We start from the raw sequence: 18017 nt of genomic DNA on the forward strand, positions 1-18017 counted from the left end.
CAGAATCTCACACCCAAAATACCGCTATAGCACCCACGTCATTGGTTTATTTTGAGCAGGAAGACAGTGGATAACGTGGTAAAGTCATTATCCAGCATATTTAGTAGCTTATGATAGATGTTCAGTAAATGTTGGCGATTATTCTAAAATAGGGATCTATGTGGCACGGCTTTGACACTAAACCAGGTTTTTCATCAAAGTAAATTTTCTTCCTTCCCTCTCTTCCTCTCTCCTCTCTTCTCTCTCTTTATAAGGAAAAGCAATGGAAAGTTTTCTTATTGGAAAGGAAATGGTTTCCTCATTGCTAAAGCTGTTTTCTTAGAAACTGAAATCTTTCACAAAGCCACAAGAGGGAGCCCACTGACTTTCATAAAAGAACAAAACTTCACACTTAAAAAAAAAAAAAAGAGAAAGAATGAAAGAAACAGTCGTCCCAAACTAGCTACAAAGTGTTTGCCTCTGGTTCTGAACTGAATCCTTTCAAGCAGTGAACTTGTTTCCCCTCCCGCACCACCCCGACGTTGACTTCCTTTATCTGCATATGCATTTCCCTGTAACTATAGGTCATGGTCTTGAGTTTGATGCACTCAGTTTTGTAGATGTAAGAGATCCAAGACATTCCCTCTTCCTACTCTCTGAAACAAAGTTCTAAATACTAATTGCTATGAAATAGTTAAGTGACCTTTCACCGTTTCCACTGCAGAAACGTCCCATCTTAACTCAAATAATTCCTGTAAGACGTTACATCATTTAGCCCTTCCTTTACTTGATTACACATTCTGAATTTTACTCAACATCTAAAAAAAGTAAATTTGGATAGCATTTAAGTATGATTAAAATGTTCAGCGAGCAAGAGGCACCTAAAGATGGTACTGCAATATAGCACGTTTCTTTCTTCCAAGTAACCACTAAAGTGCAGATGGAAATATACCAGGAAACAAAGACAGAATCAAATGTGTTTCCCCTCATTGGTGGCCATCAGTCATCTTGTTCCTATCATGTCTTCTAAATAAAACCTCTATGAACTAAACTCCTAGCTAAAGAGATGGGGTCAGGGCTGTGATACGTTTTCCAGCAGGTTAATATGACACTTGTTCTAATGTGGTTGCGGCTGGGGGGCAGGTAGGACACACATCAGCAGAGCACATCTCTTTTTTTCCACTGAGTCTTGTGCTCCTTTGTGAAGACAGCATACAAATTACACATATAAAATGTAACACACATACCCCACTATGCATATGCAAATGAACAAGGCACTGTGATAACAAAATGCCCTTGAACCACATTTCAAGGCCTGCTAGCTAAAGAACTGATAAAAAAAAAAGTGACTCCGATTATTAGCTGTCATTTCATTTAGTGGTTTCATGTGAAACAGGTCACCTTCTTAGGGTCAGCCCTGCCCTATATGTGTTCAGGTTTATTCTTGTCCAATTTAATGCAGCAAAGTGGAAAGCGCTCACATGTCTCAATGCAGCACTGTAAACAGGCAGAGAGTCAAAACTTAGAAAGCTGCTATGACATCTGGTAACCCCTCGAGATTCCGAAGCTTTATCCTCCTGTCCTTCTGGAGTTTCGGATTTGGGGAGAACTACTGAGTATTAATAAACCAAGAATGTGACTTCAGATTCAATGCAACAAGCTTAAAAAATTATTCCCATGACTCTAGAAATACAATTATATGTATTATGTTTCATATGCAAACTGCATGCAAAACATGCAATTCTGTTATTATGATAATTTGTTAAGGATAAATAATAAGCAAGTGATAAGTTCAATTAGCTTTAAAAAAAAAAAACTAAGTCATCAATGGATGTACACTGAACAGATATCTAGTTATAAACTTCTCCAGAACAAGAATATATTTTCTAACCATATTCTAAGGAAAATATTACATGGACATATACTTAATAAATGCAGAATCACAGAAAGAGAGAGGGAAAAAAAATCACATGAAAAGAATCAAAAACTGCGAATGAGACAGAGACAAAGACACAAGGGACAGGGTGGAAACAGGAAGAGAGACACAAATGCAAGGTGGGGAGAGAGATGGAAAGATGGCTAGATGGACAGGTGAGGTGGGGGCGGGGGAGACCCAGAAAGAAATGGATTGGGATGGGGTTAAAAACTACAGGGACGATCACTGCAAATGGCACGGACTAACAGCACTGCCGACCAAATAGAGAGAGGAATTAAAATCTCTATAACAAGACGCCTTATCAGGCACTCCACTGGGGTCAGACATCATTACCTCCAGTTGAAAAGGTAGCTTATAACCTTCTAGAGAGTTCTCTAAAAGGTTTCCCACTTCGGCTGCTTTTCCAATACTTGCTAGTTAGGACTGGGCAGCGTAGAGCCTGCCAGAATATTTTGCTGGGGAAAACTTCATTTTGTGGGTGCCTACTCTGAGCCAGGCACAGAAGTACAAAGGTGCTTTGTGTAGATTATCTTGCTGATTTCACACACAAAAAAAGTCAAGGTTCTTGCTATGTTTGAGAGGAGGTTTTTGACAGGAGGTTCACATCCCATGTTAACAGCAGTATTTGGGGGTCAGTATCAACCTGCTGATATTAACCAATTAGAAACAGCAATTTTCAATTAATCGCCAACCCAACCTGAGCAAATAAAAACCCAGTTGCTCACTAACCAAGTGTAGATATTCAAATTTACAAATTAACAGTGCAGTCCTTTATAGCCTCTGTGTAAGAGTCTTTGACCTGGGTTAGAACCTGCCTCTGTCACTGACCAACTATATATTAACGTCTCTGAGGTGAGCTGTCCCTCTTTGAAAAGTGGCAAGCACGTCACCCATCTCACAGGGATTTGTAAAAAGTAAATGAGATAAAGCAGGTGAAACAGTACCTGCTTCTTAAGTGACTGATAAACTGCCATGTCTAGTAATACAGCTTTCTAGAAAGTACTGTACTCCTAGTCCAGTTTTTGGACAGTCAAGCTAATTTTCACTTTGATCAACAAAACCACCTGCCATGTTAATTGTCAAGCACCCTGATGACCATTATACCAGTTTACTGGACTGCAAATCTATGCACAAGAATCAGAGGATCTGCAAGGCTAAAGTCACTACTCAGTATCCTCTATCTTCTCCATTGGGGGCGATTTTGCCCCCTTTCCCCAGGGGACATCTGTCAATGTCTAGAGATATTTTGGGCTGTCACAGTGAGATGGCCAAGTGCAACTGGCGTCTTGTGGGCAGAAGCCAAGGATGCTGCTAAACATCCTACAACGGATGGACAGTCTCCACAACAAGGGATTGTCCATCCCAAATGTCAATAGTACCAAGGTTGAAAGACCCTGCCCTAACGATGGCTATGTTTTTTGTATTAATGGCTGTTATTTGTCGAGGCTACTGAAAGGAAGGCTTATTAAAATAATATGGCTTTCTAATTTAAACATTAGTCTCCTAGTCATGTAAATTTAAGAAACGAGGCTGTGGTTCCCCTTTTGAGTTAGGAAAATCCCCCCCCTAAACACATAACATCATAATTAGGTCAACATAACACTTTGGGAACTAAGGAAGCAGAAGAGGCATCTTCGGTTCATGTGGATACATTGTGCCTTTGCTGGGTTCTTATCCAGCACATTAACCTCATGGACAAGATTTCAGTCCCAGGGCACCAGCTACACAGCCTAATTAGGACAAATAAAGAGAAGGTAGACCCACATGGGGATGTGCCCTAAACTTGGTCTGAATCAAGTTCTTCAATGTTCTGCTCCACCAAAATGAATATTTTTCCAAGTAAATGATAATTGTGAAATGTTATTATTTTTTTCTCTCTGGATGGTCCTGTTCTCTGAATATCAATCGAGCACTGTTAGCACAAGTAAACTGGGACTTTTATTCTTTGTTTGTGATGGTACAAGAGGGCCCTTGTGCTCTCAGAATGGTTATTTCTAGACTCCAATTCCCTTAGGATAGTTTCCTGTCTAAGTGTTCCTTCCACTTTAGTAGTTAACTTGAAATAGACCACTTAAAAGAATCAAATAAGAGGGATAAATGCACAACATAAAAAACATTAAGTTTAAACTTCACTGTGGGAAAAAAAAATTAAAACATTAGTACATTGTAGTAGCTTTGTTATTTCATTTTGACAACGCAAGAATAAGAGTTAGTCACAAACATCTACAGAAAGCTTATCAGGACCAGAACTGTTATAAACATTTTCCGTAGATTAACTCTCATAATTTTCACATAGATTCTATTGTTTTAGGTGCTATCATTACCCCCATTTTCCAGAGAAGGAAAGTGAGGCAGAGGGGTCAAATAAGTGATTCCAGAGTATCAACTGGACTCAGATGTCTGGCCAGAATCTGTGTTTCTATGTACCTCTGTGATACAGTGTCTTTTCGCTACTAGTAAAATGCTGAAATTGTCTGCGGTGGGAAAGCTCTGATGGGTGGGAACCTAGAAGAGAAATGAGTGCCGGGACAAAGACGAGACTCACAAGGGAGGCGGCAGGCTACTCCTCTCCTGACTGGGAATTAATTAAAGTCTGCCTGGGGGCTCTTTCCTACCTGGGAGCCCCCCTGAGATGGCCTCTCTGCTCCTGAATTACCCTTCCCCACCCAAGGTCTGAAATGTTCTCCCTTCCCAGACTCATCTGTATCCACAGCATCTCACCCAGGGTCGGGCATACACGAGGCATTTAATAAATGCTAAATCAATCTTACAATTAGCCCAGGAGCAACTGGACAATGAAGGACTAGGACACCTACTCTAATGTAGACTGAGGGGACATGGATAGTCAGTCTGAAGGTCATCTTCAGGAGAACTGTCATGAGGACAAGCTCTCCAGGTGGCGGACTGGGGCCAATAGCCGGAACTCACAGAGAGACTCACTGTGAGAAATATCTGGATTATTAAGTATGATATTATTCTAATATGGAGCTTGACATGTCACAGGTGCCAAGGGGATATCACCTGGATAAAACACCATCAAAATTATTTCAAAGTATAATAAATCAGTAATTTAATAATTAATAATAAATTAATTAATAAAAACTTAATAATTTAGATAGTGTTGAGTACAAGTCACATTTCCAATGCTAAACGCCACACATACTTTATGAGATGACCATGTAAGGTAAGTACAATTATCAGTCCCATTTTCCAGATGGGGAAACGCAGGAATTCAAGAAGCTAAGTAACGTGCAAGGTCATGCAGTAAATGGCAGACTTGGGATGTGAACCCAGGTCTGATCATAAATCTTCAACTCCTAACCGCTGTGCTTCACTGCTTCCCTTGTGAGCTAGTACACGTCCCTCAGTGAAGGCTTTCAAGAAGCTGGATGCCTGAATTTTTGTGGGGGGTACAAAGGATATGCAAGAGGAGGTTAACGTATTGAGTTGTAGGTTGGCTCACATGATGTCAAAGGTCCTCACCACTGGGGAGAAATAGAAAAGGAATAATCTTTTAAAATCATGTCCATTCTACAGACCTCTGAGTGTGCTCAGCTATCTACTTGATGCCACTGGAAAAATGACCACCCTCATCAGCAAAGCTCTTTTGAGATGACTGGGCCATTGCTAATGAATGCTGCAAGGGCGTAGTGTGTTTATAAATTCCCCAGTGCAAACTCCTCCAAGGGTTTTGCTCACGCTCATCCTAGGATTGTGACTACTGACAAATGCAGTCTGCCTCACGGGATGCCCGAAGCTGGAAGCAAGAGGGTTGCAGAAGCCAACTGAGGACTCAAAGAAGGTGGGAAAATTCTGTCATGGAAACATTAGTCAGAAAGAATATTTAGTTCTTTCAAAATCAGGGGGTGAGTTTAAATGAGTAGGAAAAGGACAAAACTAAGGATCCTAGAAAAAGCTTTGAGGCTTCAAGGAGAGTCCTCACTCCTCAGGACTTCAAGTAAGTGACTTAAAGAACTGGATCAAGACAGAAAAGAAATTAACTACTGTATATAAAATAGATACACGCAAGTTTCTACCGTACAGCACAGGGAACTATATTCACTATCTTGTAGTAACCTATAATGAAAAAGAATATGAAAACAAATATATATATATGTATATGTACGATTGAAACATTATTCTGTATACCAGAAATTGACACAACATTGTAAACTGACCATACTTTAAAAAAAAGACAGAAAAGGTTAACTACAAAAATTTGGTTTTCTAGGGATTTTAGAATAAATAAATGCTACCATGTTCTGTTGCCAAGGGAATTTATTATTGGAATCTAGTCTTAAAATTTGTTTTTTGCTGTGACAAAAACAAAAAACATATTTACCAGGCTAACCATTTTTAAGTGTACAGTTCAGGGGTGTTAAATATATTCACATTGGTGTGCGACACATCCCCCAAACTTTTTCATCTTGTACACGTGAATCTCTATACCCATGAACAACAACTCCCCCTTCACCCCTGTTCCCTTGTGGAAATCAGTCGTTCAAATACTAATTGCTGAAGAATAAGACTGCCTCGTGGCACTGGTCTCACAGAAGACAGCAAAGGACTGGACTAGGCACTCAGAGACGTACTGCAGGGTCCTGGCTCTGACACGTCCAAGCTCTGTAATCTCTGGCAACACGAGCTAACCCTTCCTAATCCTGAAGCTGAGGGCGATGATACCATCCCCACGTGACTCAATAAATTGCTGCAAGGACTAAGTGAGATCTGCAATCAGACTTTGGCAAAACGGGAACACAGGACACAAATGTGAGGAGTGAAAGAAAAGAAGCGCTCCAAGCAAGGCTCCAAATTCCAGAGAGCAGTGAGTACCAGAGAAAAGCAGATATGGGCACTGGTTAATTAGCTCACACGGGAGTAAATCTGCTGTTGAAGAAGGGTAACTCGAACGTCAGTCTATTGTTTGTGAACAGGAAAGTAACTCTTTTAAAAACTGCGTGAATTTTTCAGGCCAACTGGAATACCGCTGTAAATAATGCAATTTACAGTATTTCCCTTGGCAGCAGTGTACTAAGTTGGGCATCAGATGGTAAGGGAACTGGAAGAGCTAAGGTGCTACTGAAGGTGGACCTGGACTCCACGGAACGCAGAGCTTAATCCTGGGGTGACTGATAAACTCAGGAGAAATTCTTAACTTCTGATGTCCAAGTCATTTATTTGTGATCCTGAGAGAATTCTCTGTTTCATTATGAATAAATTTCTCCATGAATCACTTGCAAGGATAAACAGAAAATTCAGGGAAAGGGAGCAAACACTGGAAATGATATCTCAAGATTTTCTTTTAGGAAAAACAGGTCAACAATACCGTATTTGCCATTTGCAAGGCAGGATCCATCAAGCCCAGGATTTCTTCATTGTAACTGGATTCTAGGCTAATGATGTCATCAATTACATCATCCATCTGAAGGAGAAAGGCCACAGAAGAGAGACAGATATAAGCAAAAACATTGTGCAAAGCAAGCCAAAAAGAGATCCAAGGTCTTTTCTTATCCAAAGCAGTAACATTCTTTAGTTAGACCCTAAGAGGTAATTGTCCTCTTCCTCCCCAAATGAGAACATTATTGAGGACCACTAACACTAGCGGGTGATGAGGCTGACATACATAACCAGAGCTTTAGTGAGTGATTACCAGGTGCCAGGCACTGGGCTCAGGGCTTTTCATGGGCCAAGTGATTTACCCTGACAATCACCCTATCAGCGTAGGTGCTATGATTATAGCAATTTTCCAGGTGAGATAACAAGAAGTAACTTGCCCAAAGTTACACATTGGAGAAGAAAACTTGAACCATACTCTCAACCATCATGCAAAACTGCCCGCCCTAAAGAGGAAAGATGAACCTGGAAACTTCATCTTGAATGACAGACTGCTTTTTGCTCTTTTCTATAAAGACTCTGCTCAGTACCCTTCCCACACCCTCCTTGGAGTGAAAAAAAAAAACAGATGGCAATTCTGGCCTTGGCTCCCTTAGGGATGAGTGGGGCACCATGGCTCCCAGGACACTGGGTAGCCCTGCACTATTCTTAAAGTGACTCGTAGAATAAAGCCTCTCCTTGTACAGCTGCCAGTGTGCTTGGCATTCCCGGAGGAGTATGCCAGGACGAGGTTATCATTACACTCGTGGAGCTGACATTCCCTCTAGATCAATTTTATTCCTGAAGTACCAAAACGTCAGTTATGATAATAAACAACAGTGATTACACGTGCATCGCAGCAGTTGCAAAGACAAGACTGTGAAAACATTTCTTCATAAACACCTTATGTATTTGAGCTATCTGGCATGTATGTGTGTGTGCGCGCACATGCCCAGGTCTTAATAGTAATTCACAAACACACAATGCAATCTCAGAACTCAGATGGGTGCTCCTTTGTCTTTTTGCCATTTTCAACCAAAGAAGACAGGCTCCAATGTCATGGGGCTTATTGGAATCCTGGTTCTCCCACATTATGAACTGGGGCAATGCTGCTAATGTTTAAGAGCCTCAGTGTGCCAATCTGTAAAATGGGGTTAATAATATTCATTGCCTCACTGGATTCTTGTGACATTTTAGGATAAACCATATAAAGTGCTCATAGTACCAGGAATATAGTAAACACTCAAAAAGAAAAAAAAAAAGCGTGGTATTAAGGTGACCCCTGAGAAGAATAATTGGAGGTCAGTTTTCAAAAACTGCCAGCACGTTGTTTATTAACTTCCATTTCTAGGTACACCAGTTTTATCTGTTTTGTTTGTTTTTAAAAGATGATTTTTCCAAATGGCTTGGCGAACAAGAAAATGGGCCTATGAGCAACCTTTCTTTGTAAAATTTTTATTTTATTTTTAGGGAAATGAAATTAGTGGGTTTGGTATAATAGAATTTTTTAAATAATTTTTTTCTTATGAAAAGTGTAATGTATGTTGGTTATAGGCAGTATAGAAAAGGAAAAAAATAAGAATTTTTGTTGCTTATTCATCTTTCTCATATATCTACGCACATATTTTAAAATACATAAATATATTAATAAATGGATGTAGCATGATTCATATTTCCATTAAATAGGATGTCACAGAGGAACCTTTAATTACTTGGGAAAAAATCCATTAATTATTATTAAATGAATAAAGACAGTTTCAAAATATATGTTCCATGAGATTCCACTTTATAAAACAACATATGTCACACACACACATCTTTTGGTTTTACTAATATCCGATCAAAGTAGCTAACCTATAAACTTGTATAATATGCTTTGATGATGGTATCTAAATGCAGTACAGCAGTTTATACTTTATTTGTTAAAATTTATGTATTTTTAGCACTTTTTAATGACATAAAGCAACTTGAATGCATTTTAAGTATCAATTCCCTAGTAATTTTTTAATCATGAGACACCATGAAAAAAGGAGGCCTGCTCATAGCTTTTTCTATTAAAAAAAAAATCAATGGGGGTAAAAAAAAAAAAAATCCCTTAAGTCATCAGGAAGGTGTGATTAGCCACAAATATAGATCCTCATTACCATGTGTTACATCCCCGGGCTGCCAAGTCATTCAGTACCTGCATGCACGACGCTCGTGAATGCGTGTTCATACTTGGGCATTCGCTCTCCGCCCTGTTTTGCTCTTCAAACTTATAAAATCCCTGCAAAAACACAAGCAAAATCAGCTCATGACTTGGATTTGCAAATGACTTTTCAATGACATGTTCACACGAGCCTGATGGCACGGCAACAAGAGGAACAATAAAGGTGGAATCTGACGAAGAACCGAAACAACGAAGGAAGAACTTCCCATCCAATCAGCTCGATAGATGACAAACACGGACAGAGAAGAATAAGAAGGTTGGTTTGGGCAAAAGGGAAGACTGTGTCCCTCTAGAAATTAACATCAACCAACTTCAGGAAGTCACCTCTGAAATCACATAAACGTTTCAGAGGACAGTAAAACTCCATTCAAGTGAAGCTCATCGTCTCATAATTTGTAAACAACAGGCATCAATCTCCACTCTCCTCTTAGGTATGCTTCCAATTTTGATGCAACAGTCAGCTTGAGGTCTGTTTGAGTCTTGTCTCCAACTCAGCCTTTACAAAAGCAGATCGAACCAGCAGCAGCAATTTAGTAGGAAACCGAATTTACTCAGCAACGACACCTTTGCTTTTCTGTTACATTCTCCTGTGCTGTATTATTGCAATCCAGCCACGCACATTCTGCGCTTTCCACCCCCCCCCCAACTCAGGGAGAAATAAAAATAATATTCCAGACATTCACAACAAGCGGAACTTCTAAACCGCCTGTCCCACACCTTTTCTATTTTTGCTATTCTTTTTCCACCTTCCCTCCTCTCCCTGCATTTTCACTGCTTTGGAAACGGAAAGGCCTGGAAGACAAGAGAACATTCAGCTAACGAAGCGGAAACAGGGTGGGAGAAAAAGTGTGCTCGCCTCCACATTCCGCTCCAAGGGGACCAGGGCTCCTGCTACGAGCCACGAGCCATAAACCCAATAACCCAGCGATGGCGGCAGTGGGAAGAAGTTGGAGGGTGACGGCTCTGATGGGGAACCTGGGACAAAGGCCGGTGAAGGTGGCCACGTGGACAGACTAGAGTCCGTAGTCAAGTGCGGGAGTAAGATCCAACAGACAGTCATTCAGTGTAAGAAAAAGGAGAGGGGAGGAGACATAAATTACCTCTTTTTCACAGTTGGAGTTAAGTGTAAGCATAGCCATGGGGCTGTTGGGTGCGCTGCTCCCCGGCACCGGTGGCATGACATGATCGCCAGGCTGGTTTGGACATGGCAAGCTCAGGACTTGGTTGGCATGTTTATTGGCTAAAGTGGTAGAAAGGTACTGCTTTACCTGCTGCCTTTGGGCTTGCTGTATGTGGTACTTGGTGGGGTTTTCGAGGTGGGTCTGCACCTGAACATAGCCACGGAGGGAAGAGAAGAGAGCGCTGTTATTTGCGAGTTCTGGACAGTTCTTCTTTCAGGCACAAACATGAGACGGGCCAGGCCAGCAACAGAATCAATGATTAAGACCCTGTTAGGTACCAGGCACTGTGCTAATGGATTTTGATATTACTGAAGTCTCAAGGCTAACTCTTAGGATTTGGGGTTAATACTTTGCCCTGTTTCATTTCCCTGCTAATTAGCGGTACATGCCTTTAAAACCCTGCGCCCGTCTTCTCATGTCTAATAACTGAAAATGTACAACTATCTGTAGGGCAAAAATTTCCCCAACACACCTGGAAGAGTTTATTAAGATCAAAACAATAATCTAGAAGAAGGTGCATAACTTGATTTATTTCACTTTCCTTTGGCAAACAGAACAGCTTTCTGCTTTAAAAAAACAAAAACAAAACAGAACAACAACAAAAAACTCCTTTAGAAACAAGTGTAAAACGGTTGCAGAAAATAAACAGAAATATTCTGATGATTAAATCAACTGGTTGTGGATTAATTCCTTCTACTTTCATTTGGACATGATTATTCAACATTTTAATTAAGATTTTAAACTCACAATAAAAGACAGTTCCCACATTAAACAGTTCCTTTCAAATGCATAACACCTCTATGCATGTGTTTTTAAAAGCATGAACATTAAGCCACCAGGAGATTTCCCCCTTCTTTCTTATAAACATTAATACAGAATAAGAAGCTTTTTTTTTTTAAATCAATGATACTAAATTTAAAGTAATTTTTTTCCCTTGATAAACACAGTTTAATCTTATGAGCTACAAACAGGAGCTGATGGAGAGAGCACAGCCGTGCACCAGGGGGAAAAAATTCCTACTCATATTTACTCTGTTCAAAACTACATTGAATTACTGCTTACATTATCAGACAATAAACAGCATCAAACTGGTAAGACATGTACTTACTGAGAGCTGTGTGTCTACTACAACAACACGAAGAGGTGAAACACTCAAATTTATTGATTAAATTTCAGAGACTGAATATGAATAAGAATAAAGCTCACCTGATAGTGATTATATTCTAGCATTTCCAGCATAACAACGTTTTTCGTGGCCCCAATCCAACGAGAAACGGTAGACTATTCACTCCCTCTACTTTCTGTAATTCCGATTTGGAGACTGGCATAGAGAAGGCACTACAAGGTACCTTGAGACACCACCGGAAACTTTATCACAGCAGCCCTGCTTATAATAACCTAAGCTAATTAGTTATGCATGTAAAAAAAAAAAGTTCACACAAGGGGCTTTTTTTTTTGGAAGCCCTACGAGTTTGATCTTAAATATTGATATCAATCCCATCCCACCCCACCCAGCTTGACGTCACATTTTTTTTTCATAAATATAAAAGAACCTTTTTAACTGATGAGCTATCAAAGTCAAACTCACTGTCACATCAAGGCCAATTCACTATTCATCTTTAGTTCCAGTAGTATTAATAGACAATGCTATTTCTCTTTCAGTAATAGGTTAAGAGCCAGATGCCCCCTTTGGAGAGCACTGCCTATAAGCTGCACATGAGACTTTTCTACTGGACAAATAACTGCCACTTCCAAATGCAGAAAGAGTGTCTTTTAGTATGGAGACGTCTTCGCTGCTTCCAAGTTCAACAGCCTCATCTTGCATCCAAGATGAATGGGCATCTTATTCTTAGTCGGACAGATTCGTAAATTTCCGACTGACCTTACATCAGGAAGAGGGGGAGCAACTCTAAACAGAAAAGGGAAAATACATACACACACACAGAGGCACTTTTGCATATATATTCATGTGGAAAATAAGAAATATACATCTCCCCAATTTAATCCTCAAATTAGGAAACATAAACATTTTTACAAAAAATCTTTTAATATAATTCTTGGTGCTAGAGAAGAATAAGAGTTATATACACAATGGATGCATTTATATATTTGGTCATTTACTCCATTATTTACTGTTACTGTGTGCTAAACACTGGGCAAAGCAGAGAACACACACTAGGAACAAGTAGATATGCTTGCCAGCTTTGTAACAGTCTGGGGTGAGGCAACCCAAGAAAAAAGGCAGACAAATACATATCTAAAAATTATGGTAATGGGTGACAGTCATTGCTGAAATGGTGAGATATTTTAAGCACAAGAATTTGACATTCAATAATTGCATCCAAATGCCCAGGATAATGAAGTCCTTTAGTCGGCAATCTCAAATTGTTTCAAATGACTGATCTAACATGCACACAGGGGTTCACAGAGACATTTTAGGGTTTCATAAAGGGTCCAGACACGATAATGATGAGGACAACAGACATGACTAAAATAAACATAAAATGAGGGCAATGGGTGTAATGTGCTTATTTCACTATTGCACTTAAAAAAGAAAGGGCTGAATGTTTAAAAATAAATGTTAATTCACTGGCAGATCCTTATTCTTTAATGAATCATAATTTTAAGCATTAGTGAGGAAATAAGCAATCTGTTCTCTATCTGGCATCGTCAGTGAGGTCTTTACTACAACCAGGCTGGGGTAATCAGGGTGGGATGTATGTTGCCTTATTACTGTCAGGGTCTTTTAAATAAGCTGAGAACAGATTGTCTATAAACACTACAGAGAAGACTAGCTGTTTTCAGTCCAACACTTAAAACAGATAACATAAATGAGGTCATGTTCTGTGGGGTGTAATAGGGAGTGGTGAGGTCTGTGGCAAACTAGAGGACACAGGTCTCATCTAAAAGGAACAGCTGACATAATCTGCAACTGACTGTAGCCATATGGGAAAACCATTCCAGTCTAGCCAGATCTTATACTTTTTCAATTTAGCTGGCAATCTGAACTTCTTGTTTAAGTGAAATTTCCCAGATTACAAAAATGACACCCAATGGTTTGATTTTTCATACAGTATAAGAAAAATCAAACCCATCTGTAGGCTGGACTCAGCCCACAAGTAGAATGTGGTCTCTGCTTTACATTGTTCACAAGGAGAATCTTCATATCCACATTCTTGAGGCAGGGGGGTGGCCAAAGTTCTTAGAAGTCAGTGACAAGATCCAGGCACTTCCTGGTGCTTCTGTGAGAGGCAACAGCAGTCAGAACAGAGAAGAACTCGAAACCTGGGTTCAAATTCTGACTTTGCAACTTACTACTTAGGTGACCTTTTGCAAATCATCAACCTCTCTAGGTCTTCCTCTCCTCATACTCAAGGGGGATGACGACAGAACCTGCCTTTTAGAGGTGTTTTCAGCATTAAATGAAACCCTGCCTCTACCAGGCTTAGCAACCATCTGAAATAGCAGTTCTCAAACTTCCTTTTGTCTTAGAACCTTCTTAAACTCTTGGAATTTATTGTGTTTACATGGGTTACTTCTACACGTTTTTATCATCTTAGGAATTAAAACTAAGACATTTTTAAAACACAAGATTACCCACTAGCACATATTCCACTGGCCATCAGAACAACACCATTTTAACACATCAAGTGGCCTTGGTCAGACTGTTCCGTCTACAGTCATCCCTCGGTATCCGTGGGGGATGGGCTCCAGGACCCCCCACAGATACCAAAATCCACAGATACTCAAGTCCCTGACATAAAATGGCATGTAGTATCGTACTCAACGGATAAACACAACGAAAGGAAAAGAACACCTTAGCGTTCTTATGAAAGTAGTTTTGACCTAGCCGAACTACAAGAATCTTGGAGATCCCCTGGCCACTTTGATGACACTTTGAGAACCGCTGACCTGGAACACAGCTGGCGCCGTTGCATCACCTCCACCCAATCCTAGCCATGCAATTCCCAGCTGTGTGTTGCTGGTGTGTGACACAGCCTCTGAATAGTGTCTTGCTTCCCTCACATCCAGAAGATGCTGGAGGAAAACGCTAATTGCCCTAACTTTTTATGGCATTATTATGAAGCTCTATACTACTGTCCTTTGAATATTTTAAAAGCCATGTATATATAATGTCCTGTCTTCAACCATTCTAAACCATAACTTTTTAGTTAGTGATTTCTGTTTCACTCATTTAAAAATAGCCAAACAAGCATGCAGATGAAAACTTTTATGTGGCATTCAACTTCTGCATCATTTCCTGATAATTTTTGCATGTTTTTGACCTTCAAACCAACTATCCACATTAAGGAATTCAGATACCAAAAGCTGGACATTACTGGGCACTTGAAGCACACAGACCACAAAATAAAGCTGGGATGCTTCTTACTCTATCAAAATACACTATTTTACTGGCATAATTTATATTTCACATAAATAAAGTATGTTAGCTATCTTGCTCAAGGGCAAAAATCCAAAAGCTTTGAAGCTTTTTTTTCCTGGTTACAACTACTATCTTTTTGCCTTTTTTCCTTTCTTCATTCAGATCCTGAATTGATAGCAAGAGAAATGGAATGAATCACCTTCTAACTGTCACAGTTTAGCCTCGCCACTTCCCAGGTGACACTGACAAGTTGTTTCCCATCAGTTTCAGTCTAAAGAGATTCTGGAACACAGCGCGTAAGGCAGTATTTGTAGATACTGTCATCTTGGCTGACAAAGGAGTTCACTGGAGCAAAATAAATCCCCATCTGATGTCCACTGTTCTTCGAGTCCTTCTAGTATTTGTAAACCAGAATATAAATAAAATTGAATGAAGATTCCTGTAATCCTTTTAGTTTACAATTGATTTTACTTTTTTTTAAACAAGTCAATGAAGTGTTCAGATTTCTCAGTATGTGGTTTAGAGAGAGAATGTGGACTTTGGCTCAGTAAGCTTAAGGCATATTATAAAAGGATGATAATTCAATCAGTTGCTATACACTCCCACCCAAAACCACCATTCTTATACCGTCTTTTAAAGGACAAGGTATAGAGAAGGTTAGTTATGCAATCACTATCCCTGAGAGAATGATGAAACAGAGAAAGCTAGCTTTCTGAAACGACTGGACCAAAGTCTTATCCAGGGTCACCTCTGAGAGGTGCCAAGATTCTTTTCAGTCCCACAATGATAATATGAGCACAAAAGCAAACACCAGCCCAGAACACATGTTCTCACTCAGTCATGTTTTCTGTACAATCTGTACAAAGGTACCCTTAACCAAAAATGAGGACAACAAGGATATGAATCTTGACCTAGGAGGGAAGAATCAAAAGCATATGCAAACAAAAAGCAAAAATAAAGAGTACTTAAATAAAGGCAAGTCAGAAGTGACCAAGGGTGACACGCCCAGGTCCTCTTCCCTACCACAGGGACCTGCCCACCAGCCCCTCCAGGCCTGCTCCCCATTTGGGGATGGCTTATAAACAAAGAATAATTTTACATTTCTAAATGGTTGAAAACCATCAAAAGGATGGTATTTCATGATGCATGAAAATTCTATGAAGTCCAAATTTCAGTGTCCATAAATAAAGCCTCCTTGGCACACAGCCACGTCCATCCGTTCGTGTGTTGCCCACGGATGCTCTCACACCAGAGCCGCAGAGAAGAGCCGCTGCGACAGAGCCCGCCTGGCTCCCAGGGCCTAAAACATCTACTGTCTACATTTTTACAGAAAATGCCAACACGCCCTGTAAAAAAGCTTTACCCATCTAGAATTCAGCTTTCCTATATGTAGAAGCTTCAGCAAGGCTTGAAGAAAAGAAAGAAGTGATTTTTCTAAAGAAAAACAGTACATGTACACATCATTTCATAGTTGTTTTTCCAAATGCTGTCTAAACTGAACAAGCAGCCACGTAAGAACACAGGATGTGCTTCATTATTCCTGTTTTGAATATAAAACAAAAACAAAAACAAAAACAAAAACAAAAAACCCCTGCAATTCTGAAAAGAAAGTTAAAAGACTTGCCAGGGTTAAAAATCAAACCAAGGGCCCTACCATCCTATCCCCTGTTGCAAGTGATGGAAACACCTTCACTGTTGATCAGTTTTGATCTAGGACTTAATTTAATTGAGTAAAGGGAGAAAGATAAAACTGTGTAAAACCGGAGGGGTACTCCCACACCCTATGTGTGCACACACGAATATGCATAAATTTATACCGTGCTGTTACTGGTCTGCATACTTTCACACCACTTTGTAGGATCTCTGAATTCAGAAAAATGAGTCATAAACGTGTACAAAAGGAAAGGAGGGCAAATCCATTTTTCTGTCATTTTAGTGCTGCAATAGAATAAAGTAGACCAGCCAGACCCAAAAGTTTTAGCAGGCTTCTTATCCTTAGCTAATGACCTAGAAAACACTGTGCTTATTATAAACCTCAAGGTGGGCATGCTTTGCATTTAGAATAAACAATATTTAGCAGCCTCAGAAAAAAAGAAAAGTATTACCATAAAAAAAACTCCTTCTATATGTAATGTTTTTTCTCTCTCAGACTAAAATAAGCCAAAGGACTGAATATAAAAAGAATATCAAGTTTTCAATTCAGCCAAATAGAATTATGAGAGAGTAAAGAGTGGTAGCTGTCTACCTGCAGAGTATTTATAATCCCAGAATAAAAACGCTACTTATAAAATCAAATTCCGTATGAGAGAAGCAGCAAGAGCCAACAAACTTGATCCATAACTCATTTTAAGAGACAACCATGCACTGACAGGTCCTGGATTTTGACGATCGTATCAGTGGTTACCCGTGGACATGTCATATTATATACCAAGATTTTGTAAAATACAGAAAACAGAATTAGCATTCACTCACCCAGAATTGTCTACCACGTATCAGGTGCTGTGCATTTTATATTCACTCCTAGCTCAGGTCAGTTCAAAATAAAACCAAGAAATCACTTGGATAACCATATAAAACATTCTTGAAAGCCTCTTCATGCAAGTTTATTTTTAATCACATGATAACAACTGATTGAATACAGAAGCAACTACAGACTCCCCAGTTCTGATAGTTTTAACCTCTTATTTTGAGTCGCTGTCATCTGAGAGAACATCCAATCACCCTCTTGCCATGGATACATAAAGAACTAAATACAGGATTGGGTGCAAGCCTTAATGTGTAGGTCTGGGGTGGGGCCCAAGAGCCTGCATTTATATTATTAGGTACCAGGGGATGCCCACCCGGATGGTCCATGAGCCAGACAACACCTTGAGCGCAAGGCTTTAATACATTCTCCTGCAGACTTCTACTCCCAGCAAAAGAGTTGTAACTTTACCATTCGTTCAGCGAATATTG

The 18017-nt window shown here is 39.8% G+C and overlaps 1 protein-coding gene across 10 annotated transcripts in view; it reads right to left on the minus strand.

Annotated features, from left to right (window-relative positions):
• MITF (melanocyte inducing transcription factor) overlaps positions 1 to 18017 on the minus strand; it is a 209327-nt gene that overhangs the window by 20504 nt on the left and 170806 nt on the right. For 8 of the 10 annotated variants that reach the window (XM_031470722.2, XM_031470724.2, XM_031470721.2 and 5 more), the window contains 3 exons: positions 10598 to 10825; positions 9471 to 9554; positions 7242 to 7337 (listed from right to left, as the gene is read on the minus strand). In XM_031470722.2, coding sequence (XP_031326582.1) covers positions 7242 to 7337; positions 9471 to 9554; positions 10598 to 10825 — 408 coding nt within the window. The remainder of the gene's footprint in view (positions 1 to 7241; positions 7338 to 9470; positions 9555 to 10597; positions 10826 to 18017) is intronic. The other 2 variants (XM_031470733.2, XM_031470734.2) reach the window with 1 other exon arrangement.

The sequence above is a fragment of the Camelus dromedarius genome, chromosome 17 (assembly GCF_036321535.1).
Source record: "Camelus dromedarius isolate mCamDro1 chromosome 17, mCamDro1.pat, whole genome shotgun sequence".
In the NCBI taxonomy this organism is placed as follows: Eukaryota; Metazoa; Chordata; class Mammalia; order Artiodactyla; family Camelidae; genus Camelus; species Camelus dromedarius.